This window comes from Rhinolophus sinicus, chromosome 13 (assembly GCF_057876585.1).
Source record: "Rhinolophus sinicus isolate RSI-liver-muscle chromosome 13, RSI-T2T, whole genome shotgun sequence".
Taxonomy (NCBI): Eukaryota; Metazoa; Chordata; class Mammalia; order Chiroptera; family Rhinolophidae; genus Rhinolophus; species Rhinolophus sinicus.
This window is the reverse complement of record NC_142513.1, coordinates 43,465,727-43,475,764: the sequence shown is the minus strand read 5'-3', so window position 1 is coordinate 43,475,764 and position 10,038 is coordinate 43,465,727. Positions and strand designations below refer to the sequence as shown.

The window sequence follows — 10,038 nt, the reverse complement described above, 5'->3', positions numbered from 1 at the left end:
GAGGGGTCTCTGTTTAGAGCACAGTTACCCCACTACCTTGGCTTCAGGCTGCAGATGGGTTCTGAGGCCTGTGGTCTGAAAGATGAATCCTGGTGGTGGTGAGGGTCAGTGTGGCTAGGGGTAAGTGGGAGGGGAGAACTGACAGACGGTGAGATGGACTTAACACTGCTCATTTTATCAAGTCACATCTCAACATCTACCTCAGGACAGACTGCAAGATGAGTGAGAGAAACAAACAAGCCTTTAAGGGCCAGGCTATTCCACCTCTGGTCAGAAACAGGCAGCAGCAGAGTCCCCAGGAAGCTTGTCAGAATGCAAACTTCCAAGTGCCTCCCCAGACCTGCTGAATTTGAATCTGCATTTTAACAAGATCCCCAGGGGATTCCTATGCACATAAAGACTTGAGGGGTGGTCCCAGACCTGGTTAATTACCCCAGTCCCAGTGGGTCATTGTTGCTGTAATATGCTATCCCTCCCTGTAAAATGAAGCTACCTGCTTTTCAGGAAACTCCAGGATCCTTCCTCTGGAATTACTTTTAGAAGTAAAATTGACAAAGAGTGAATCTAGAAGCATATATTATGAACACTTGAGGGCTGAGTGCTCCGTGTGTGCCAACTATGGTGTTCCCACACACCCAGAACAGGGTCCTCAAGCCAGCACCCACAACCAGCAGGAGCACTTCCCTGCCTCCCTCTTCCTTCTTTCCAAAGCTAGAACCCCTAGTACCCGTTTGATGAAAGACTGATACTGTAGAGAGATTACAAACTGCGGTGGAACTGAACGCGCCTACCACAGTGCTCCTCTGTGGCTGCACTCTGGCCAGACCTATCCTGCTGATGTCACGCTGACTCCTTCAAAGGACTGAGTCCTTGGTTTTCCTATCAATCCTGGGTCAACACAGGCAGAACACGTCTTGGGCTTAGTCCATCCCTGCCGGCAGATAAACTATCTCTGAAGGGTAAAATGGAGATTCCCTTTGGGATGGCATTTTGGCACTTGGAAATTTCTGGATCATGGTTGAAAGGAGACTTAAAAATATAGGGAAAACAGTTTCTGCTAGAACCTGTAGCAGAAGGAAGGAAACAGAAGGAAATGATCTCTCTAAGCACATGGCTTTACCTACCTTGTTCAGGGCTGTACCTCCACCACCTGGAATATAGTAAGTACTCATTAAAATATTTGCTGAATGGACAAAAATATATATAAACTCATCTTCATTGTCGTTGCTTAATGTTAGAGTAAGTTATATATTATTATTTTATTTACACAGAGCCTCACCCCGCCCCCAACATCACTTTGAGATGGAAACAAGAAGCAAAGAACTACTTCATTAAGTATAAGACTCAAAATCCAAGCCTGGGTAAATTCTTTGTGATCTCCACATCTGTCAGATGCTTCATCCTTTCATACTTATTGAAACTAAGAAGTCCGTAGGGACTGCTTACTTGGATGTTTGTTTATCCAAGTAAGTAAGCAGTGGCTCACAGATCTAATGGGGCTGTTTCAAAATTATCTCCCTGTGTAAGGCAAAGGGTTCCTAAGAAGGAATGCTGGTGGCCTGATTCTACAGGTCTGTGACTGACTCTACTGCTCCTCTTTTAGATGAAGTTTACTGCTTGCCTTCTTTGGAGGAATTTCCTCCAAGAATAATATCCAAATGTATTAAATAGTTCTAAGGGGAACAAATGCAGATGCATCTAATTTAGGCATCCCTGAAAGGGCAGTTTGTTCTCACACTGACACCTTATTATTGCTACTGAAAGTTGCTGTTTCTTTATTTTTATCTCTTCCAATTATTTTAATTACCTGCTGTAATTGTCCCACATACCAGAAATGTGCTTAAAAACTCAAGAATTGTGGACAGCATGTCAAGTGTATATCAGAAATATTTGTCAAACCCTGGACCTGAGTGGACAGAGCAGAGCACTGCCCTCCCCACAGACCCACACAGATGGGAGAGGAGTCAACCCAACCATGAGAAAGTCTATAAAAGATGAACAGTCCATATCTACACCCAACCTTCCAAACAGCTATCTAATTCTGTGTGTACAGAGAAAGATCTGAGTGCCAAATTCCTCCTGACAGTATCCTGAGGACAGAGTCTCCCTTTTCCCCCTGCACCATGTTAGGAAATCACCATTTGTGGCTGGAATAAATATCACTCCCTTTCCTCCCTCAAGAAAGAGCACAGTCCACCTTCTGACACAGGTAAGAAAAAACACTGTTTTTCAAAAGTCATACCCTTGATCTGTTGAATGGTGGCTTCCGTTATCTCCTTTCAAGTTTGAGAATGAATATCTGTACAAGTTATTTTGCTAAAGTTTCCATGACATCGGGTCTAATATTCTTATTACATATTTCCCCATTAAATAATAAAAAATGTAATAAAATAATAATGATATAAATTGATACCACTATACTGTGGGGGGGAAACGTAGCTTGAAGATATAATTCTACCACCCGAACACAATCAGGGTTATTAGCATTGTATTGATTTTATTTTATCATTTATTATTACTTATTTTCCATATTTTCCTGTGACTCTTGCCCAGGAAAGGTAGATTGTACGCAAGTGCATTGTGTATTACACTTACAATGTTGTATCTTGCTTTGCCCCCACTTTTGTCAGCACTTTCCAGTGTTTTTTCAGAAGACTGTGACATGCTGAATCTTTCCTGCTGCAGTCTTTCCCATAAATCTCCTTTGATAAGACACGCCCTCTCGATAAATAACTAGTGTTTTAGCCATCCAAGAACTATGAAAGCCAGCAAAAGAGTATCTGAAGGTATGCTCAGTGCCAAATAGACTACTTTTAATACCCTTATTTTTTCAAATGGAATTCAAAAATAACAACCCACCCACAGAAAGTGAAATGTTGATTATAACCTTCGATACAAGTATATGTCTTTTCTTTATTGAAACTTGGGATTCACCCTGAAAATTCCACCCTTTGAATAGGAAGGTGTGGGCCTCTGATTTCTGCCAACCCAAACGTGTATTTGAAATCGGAATGTGTATTTTCACAAGACCTTTGCCAAGTCACCTCTGCCTTAACCTCACCTGCAGACCTGCCTGATCACGCCCTGAAGCAAGGCCTGTCCTAGAGTTGTACTCTCTGAAGGGCTTCAGGAATTGGAATATTGATCAGCCAAATGCAGCTCCCCCCACCTTGGGTATTTGATGGGTTATTGCTTAGGGAAGTTGAGTTCTGTTTATTGATGTCCCCTTCCCGGCACTAGTTTCATATGACCGAGGGCTCTGGGAGGTAGGAGTTTTGCTAGGGGATGCTGGATCGTAGCGTCCTCTTCCCACGAAGAATAGAGGAGGCCTAGATTTGAGTCCAGGTCAAATCCACTGGGGCAGCATCCAGAATCAAAACAGCGCGCTAACCCCAAGCATAGTCGTCGGTTATAAGGTGGCTTTAGAAGGAATCGGAGCAGCACCCAACGAAAAGAAAGAGAAGGGGGACATAGGCCAAGGAAAGCTTTGTGGTCCTCAGTCCTAGGTGGGTTTAAACTAAAGAGGGATCCGGAAAAATATCAGTTTTCAGCCCGAGTTACCCGCGAACTTTTTCCTGGAGAGAAGCTCCAGGAGCAATTTACAGCATTCCAGCCTGAGGCTGTCGTGCCAGGCGCTCTGAATAAACGTTTAGAAACCGAAGATGCCCAGAAGGACCAGGAGTGTGTAGGGAGGTAGCGCCTCCAAAAACCTCCGCACTGGGGAAGGAAAGTGAACACGAAACTAGGTGAACGTCCCTGTTTCCTTCACAGCCCCTGGTGCCCCGGTGCCCGCTGCTCGCCTTCACTCCCGGGGTCGGCGCGCAGGAAACGTCCGGGACTTCAGGCTGTGTCACACGAAGCCCAACCGTAACCGAGCCCTCCGCACCTCCGGGGGGGGGGGGGGGGGGAAGAAGGCCGATTTGCGTTTGTCCAGAACTTCCGGGACTCCCAAAAAAATGCCAAGCCCCCTGGAGGCAATTTCGGGGAGATTCGGAGAGGCCGGGAGGAGGTGCCGGGGTTGCCGGGTGAGGAGCGCGAGGGGAAATGAGGGCTCGGGTGGGTCTCAACGGCCACGCTGCCGACAGGGGGCGCCCTGTCACTGCGGAAGCTGCTGCGGAGCGCTCCTGGCTTCCAGCGGATGACAGCCACCTAAAGGTATGGGAACTTGCGCGAGGTCCGCTCTTTAGGAAGGTAGCGTCTCTTCCTCCCGCGGACCTCCTCTCCCGGCCCCGCTCTTCTTTTTGTTCAAGGAATGATTTCTAGAATCGTATTTTGACCAGGAGCTAAAAGAGAAAGGGGAATGGACACACACACACACATGCACACACCACATTCTTTTGAGTTTTCAATTCCAAGCACCAGAAAGCTGTTTTGTCGTTGTTTCGCGGAGTTTGTTTATTTGTTTGGCGTTTTTTTCTCTACTACATGTGAAAAGCACCCTGTGGGGAGGAGGAAGAGGATTGATGATGTGTTGTGAGTGTGTGTAGGTGTGCGCGCGCGCTCGCCTTTCTGCTCTAGGCCTGCGCAGAAAGGTTTGAAAAACAGGCAACTCAGCTTTTGAGCGCCAGTGCTCGCCCTTCTTTCCCAAGCCCTTCGGACCCTGTGATAGATGCTGGTCCCTTTGACTTCTCTGTGCACACCTACACGTATACATACACCCCACGACACACTTCCCGGATGCACGGGTTCGGCCTGCCCCTCCTAGGAGCTCTCGGCGCTACGCAGGTCTTCGGGGCAAGGCAGACCTTGGCGAATCCTGCCCTAGCACTTGCTCAGCGGGTTCATTAATACCTTCAGTATGGTCAAACCATCCGCCGCGTTTCAGCGCAACGGGCGCGGCCAGCGGCTGCATCTTTGATTCAAAGCGATGCAGGGCCTGAGAGACCTGGGGCAGAGGGAAGGGGTGGGAGTCCCTTACATCTACTGCTCCTTCTTGCTTGCCTTCTAGCCTGAACCTCACCCAATTCTTGTGTTCCTATTGCTCAGCTCCCGGCCTGCCATCTCACCTGTCTTCTGCCACCGTTGCACACAACTCTGGAGAACTGGGCCAGGTGTCCACGATTTCCTAGTTTTTCTCTATCTCTGAGGTGGAAGGCGCAGGGCTGGATCCCCACTGCGGAGCTGGGTTTTTAAATCCCAGAGAGGGTGTCCACATCCAAACACCTGTAATACCACCCCCTCCCAAATCTAGGTTCCCTGGGGTCTTGGAGCTGGCTCAAGACAGATGATAATTTGAACCCAGAAGCTGGAGCGAAAATGTAAAGGAAGTATATGGTTGCTGGGGTTTCTAATTCTTATAAAACAGCCCCTCAGGAAAGCACAGAGGACAGAGACCCTCCTGAAGTGATTCCATGTGCCCTGTATTGATTCCTTCATTCTCTCTCCTCCCGCCTCACCCCCCACCTCCTGCCCTGTTTGTTTTAGTTACGAAATGCTGTGAGCACCTTGGAGCTTGGTTTTGACTGAAAATTAACCTTGAAACACGCCGTCCTGAATGTCAGAGACAAATTGCAGTCTCCCAACCGTCGGCTGCAGCTGGCGGGGCCGCATACGCCCTGCGCGGGGTGCGGGACAGCGCCCCTGTCCGTCACCGGAGGCCGGGCTCCCAGAAGGCTCCCAGAAGGCAAAAAGCCTGGGCGGCCGGACCAGGCGCGCCCCGCGCCTTCCGGAGCCGCTGCGGGGCTTAACTGTAACAGCCAGGGGCCTCCCAGGAGCAGCGGCGGGAGAGTTAAAGGTGTGTACAGTTTTTCTAAATACGACAGCGCTTTGCAAATTGGCTCTGTCACCGTCTTGTTGTTTTGACAAGGAATGAGCACTGAGAGTGACGAAACTGGAATAAATAAATGCGGCTTTTATGAAGTTCTGCAGAGGGAACGGGGCGCCAAGGCCCGACGAGCCCCTGGACGGGTGCACCAGGCGCCCAGTGCTATGGGACAGGGCGGGGGTCAGAGCCCTAAGCAGCTCCCGGGGTGTCTTCCTCTCAGGGCCCTCCTCCCATGGGCGCTCCCAGTGGACGCTGAAGGAAAGAGGGCTGTACCCGGGATCCCGCGCGCCCACTCTGTAGGTTCGCGAGTCCCGGCACCGCACGCGGGAGCGGTGGGAGCCGAAGGGCAGGTGCGCGGCTCCGGCCGCTGCTCTCTCTCACCTAGGTGTGAGCTGATTATTCAAATGGGCTGCCCGGGGTCTGGGGATTGGAGGCCCGCGCCCGCGCGCCGCGCTATATCACCAGCCGCTCACGTCACTGCGGCACTTGTCCGCTCGCGGTCCACACCTCTTCCTCCTCCTACTAGTCCTCCTCCTCCTTCTCCACTTTCTCTCCACCTCCCCACCCCCCACTTGCCCCCGCGCCGCGAGCTTCCCGCCGCCTCCGGGCAGCTCGGCACTGCCATCCTCGGCCTCCAGCGGGTAGCCCGCGAGCGCGGTGGCATCGGGAGACCGGCGCTGCGGGCACCTGGGCTCCGGTCTGGGCCACCTCCAATTTTCGGCCCCCTCCTCCCGCGACTCACCCCTCCCGCCCACTTCCAACTACCGCCTCGGGCCAGCCCGGGGAGAGAGAGGGAGTGGAGCCGAGAGAGAGGGAGCGCGAGAGAGGGAGGGAGGGGACGGTGCCTTAGCTGACTTTTTTTTTTTAAGAGGGTGGGGGTGGGGGTGATTGCTGGTCGTTTGTTGTGGCTGTTAAATTTTAAACTGCCATGCACTCGGCTTCCAGTATGCTGGGAGCGGTGAAGATGGAAGGGCACGAGCCGTCTGACTGGAGCAGCTACTATGCCGAACCGGAGGTAGGCACTAGCCTTTTCCGGGGGGACGTGGGGTGGCGGTATTCGCTCTTTCCCCAACCTCGTGTTCTATCCCTGCCCGCATCGTCCCTCAACCTCCAGCCGCTCTCGGCAGCCGCGTTTTCCACCCTCCTTTGACTCAAATGGGTCTCTTTTTTATACGACACACTGTTAGCCTTGAGATAATATTAACTTTGTGATCAAATATTGACTTGCGGCGCCTCCAAATCCTCTTCGTGGCCGAGCCACGCACTATCCTAACAGAGTTATGTTTGGCAGCGCGCGGCTGGGGAGGGGTGGGAGGTCGGCGGCGAGGGGGTGGGTAGTTGTAGAGAAGAAGGTGGACAGGAGTTGGGGACTGAGGTAGAGGCAGAGAGTCAAAGACTAGCGGACAAAGAGAAAGTTTGTGACTGCAAAACCCAGCCGCGTGTACGTAGTTCAGTTTGCGGTCCCCTCCCTATCTCTCCATTCAGTGTCTCTGGCTGGCCTCAGACTCAGAGCATGCACTGGGTTTCGGTTCCCCCGGAGCCAAAGATGGGGTCCCGGAAGAAAAACTGAATAGAGAGGACCCTGGGACAGTCTTCTCTTGAGGCCGCCCGGAGCGGCCTTGCGTGGGGTCCCACAGGTTGCTCGCTAAGGTCGAGGTGGTGTCTGGGGCCGCGGGGCCAACCTGGTATGCTGGCGGGAGAGTTTGGGGAGACTCTGGGGAGGGCAGATGCATTTGGGGTGCCTGGCTTGTGGGTGCTCCAGGGACTCCTGTTTTAGAATATGAGCCAGGCGCAGAAGGGCTAGGTACCAGCCATACGCACAGAGCAGCAGCCTGCTCGCCACCTCCCCAAAGGGCGATCATGGCACACTCTAGGTGAAAAGGGGTCGGTGTCTGGGGCTGGGGGCCAGGTGAGGGAAGGACTCCCCAAAGGTCTGCCCGGAGGCGGGGGCCTGGGATGACCCGGTGGGTGGGAGGTCAGGACGCCCTTAAGCCGTGGTGTTAACGATGTGCGCCTCCGTCCCCGGGCTCTGTCCGCAGGGCTACTCCTCCGTGAGCAACATGAACGCCGGCCTGGGGATGAACGGCATGAACACTTACATGAGCATGTCGGCGGCTGCCATGGGCAGCGGCTCGGGTAACATGAGCGCCGGCTCCATGAACATGTCGTCGTACGTTGGCGCGGGCATGAGCCCGTCCCTGGCTGGCATGTCCCCCGGGGCAGGCGCCATGGCGAGTATGGGCAGCTCGGCCGGGGCGGCTGGTGTGGCGGGCATGGGGCCGCACCTGAGTCCGAGCCTGAGCCCGCTCGGGGGGCAGGCGCCGGGGGCCATGGGCGGCTTGGCCCCCTATGCCAACATGAACTCCATGAGCCCCATGTACGGGCAGGCGGGCCTGAGCCGCGCCCGTGACCCTAAGACGTACCGGCGCAGCTACACGCACGCCAAGCCACCCTACTCATACATCTCGCTCATCACCATGGCCATCCAGCAGAGCCCCAACAAGATGCTGACTCTGAGCGAGATCTACCAGTGGATCATGGACCTCTTCCCCTTCTACCGGCAGAACCAGCAGCGCTGGCAGAACTCTATCCGCCATTCGCTATCCTTCAACGACTGCTTCCTCAAGGTGCCCCGCTCTCCCGACAAGCCCGGCAAGGGCTCCTTCTGGACCCTGCACCCCGACTCGGGCAACATGTTCGAGAACGGCTGCTACTTGCGCCGCCAGAAGCGCTTCAAGTGTGAGAAGCAGCTGGCTCTGAAGGAAGCTGCGGGCGCTACAGGCGGTGGAAAGAAAGTGGCCGCCGGGGCTCAGGGCTCGCAGGGTCAGCTCGGGGAGGGCTCCGGGCCGGCCTCTGAGACTCCGACGGGCACCGAGTCACCCCATTCAAGCGCCTCTCCGTGCCAGGAGCACAAGCGAGGAGGGCTGGGGGAGCTGAAGGGGACGCCAGCCTCAGCGCTGAGTCCCCCGGAGCCGGCGCCCTCGCCTGGGCAGCAGCAGCAGGCCGCAGCCCACCTGCTGGGCCCTCCCCATCACCCGGGCCTGCCGCCCGAGGCCCACCTTAAGCCGGAGCACCACTACGCCTTCAACCACCCCTTCTCCATCAACAACCTCATGTCCTCGGAGCAGCAGCACCACCATAGCCACCCCCATCACCAGCCCCACAAAATGGACCTCAAGGCCTACGAACAGGTGATGCACTATCCCGGCTATGGTTCCCCTATGCCTGGAAGTCTGGCCATGGGCCCAGTCACGAACAAAGCGGGCCTGGACGCCTCACCCCTGGCCGCGGACACCTCCTACTACCAGGGGGTGTACTCCCGGCCCATTATGAACTCCTCTTAAGACAGCTGCAGCCTGGCTAGCCCTGGACAAGGACAAGAGAGGAAGTGGGGGGAGACTTTGAGGTAGGGGTGTTGGAGAGATGCAAGGAAGAAGAAATCCATTACATCCTCACCGGAGGACAGCAGTCTCCCCTTACTCTCTGTAGCTCTTCCCTCCCAAACAGATGGGCCACACTGATATGTATCATTCTATATAAGGAGGGAAGGCGGGGGGGAGATAAACAGTAAAATAGAAAAAAGAGAAAAAAAGCCCCCGGTTTCCACTACTGTAGACGCCTGCTTCTACATCTGGGAATGTAGCATCTGGGAATTCTGATTTTGTTGTTCTCCATTGCTGTGTTGCAGGAAAGTCTTACTTTATAAAACAAAACAAAGAAACAAACAAATCCAACAAACTTTTGTGACTCAGTATAAAACCATGTAGTTTTAACAGAGAATCAGAGAGTTGTATTATTGTATAAAAAGAAAAAAAATTATGTAAGGGTCTGTTGTGAATGACCAAGAAAAAAAATGCATTCTCATTCTTAACACGGTGAAATCCAGGTCTCGGGTCTGATTAATTTATGGTTTCTGTGTGCTTTATTTATGGCTTATAAATGTGTGTTCTGGATGCAAGGACCAGAGTTCCACAAATCTATATTAAAGTGTTATTGGCGGTTTTATTCCTTGAATCTTCAAGATGTTTTTTTTTTTTTTTCCTTTGCCTGACTTAAAAAAATAAACATGTCTGAAAATTATTTAAAAATGGAGGAAGGGAGGGAGATCCTGGCTGGTTGCAGGGTTTTATTTTATTTGAGGGGGTACTTTTTTTCTTTTTTTAACCAACATTTTATTGACATTTTCAGGCATATTGAAGTTGAACTGGTTTTACAGAAAACACACATGTATCCATTGCCCAGATCCTACAATTACCATTTCACTGTACTTGTTA

At 52.4% G+C, this 10,038-nt stretch overlaps 1 protein-coding gene across 2 annotated transcripts; it reads left to right on the top strand.

Moving 5' to 3' along the window:
• Positions 1 to 5,491: 5,491 nt before the first annotated feature.
• On the top strand, positions 5,492 to 9,769 carry FOXA2 (forkhead box A2). 2 transcript variants are annotated; one of them, XM_019713454.3, is made up of 3 exons: positions 5,492 to 5,734; positions 6,710 to 6,779; positions 7,804 to 9,769. In XM_019713454.3, the coding sequence occupies exons 2-3, from the start codon at positions 6,711 to 6,713 to the stop codon at positions 9,106 to 9,108; spliced, it is 1,374 nt and encodes a 457-aa protein (XP_019569013.1). In that variant the 5' UTR covers positions 5,492 to 5,734; position 6,710; the 3' UTR covers positions 9,109 to 9,769. The 2 variants fall into 2 exon arrangements, with proteins under 2 accessions (XP_019569013.1, XP_019569012.1); XM_019713453.2 differs by lacking the exon at positions 5,492 to 5,734 and having other exon boundaries at positions 6,563 to 6,779.
• Positions 9,770 to 10,038: the final 269 nt, after the last annotated feature.

Bases quoted from the DNA above. Each gene is read 5' to 3' on its own strand.
- FOXA2 (XM_019713453.2), top strand. From the start codon at position 6,693: ATGCACTCGGCTTCCAGTATGCTGGGAGCGGTGAAGATGGAAGGGCAC. The intron at 6,780-7,803 runs GTAGGCACTAGC...CTCTGTCCGCAG, and splicing joins GCTACTATGCCGAACCGGAG to GGCTACTCCTCCGTGAGCAA.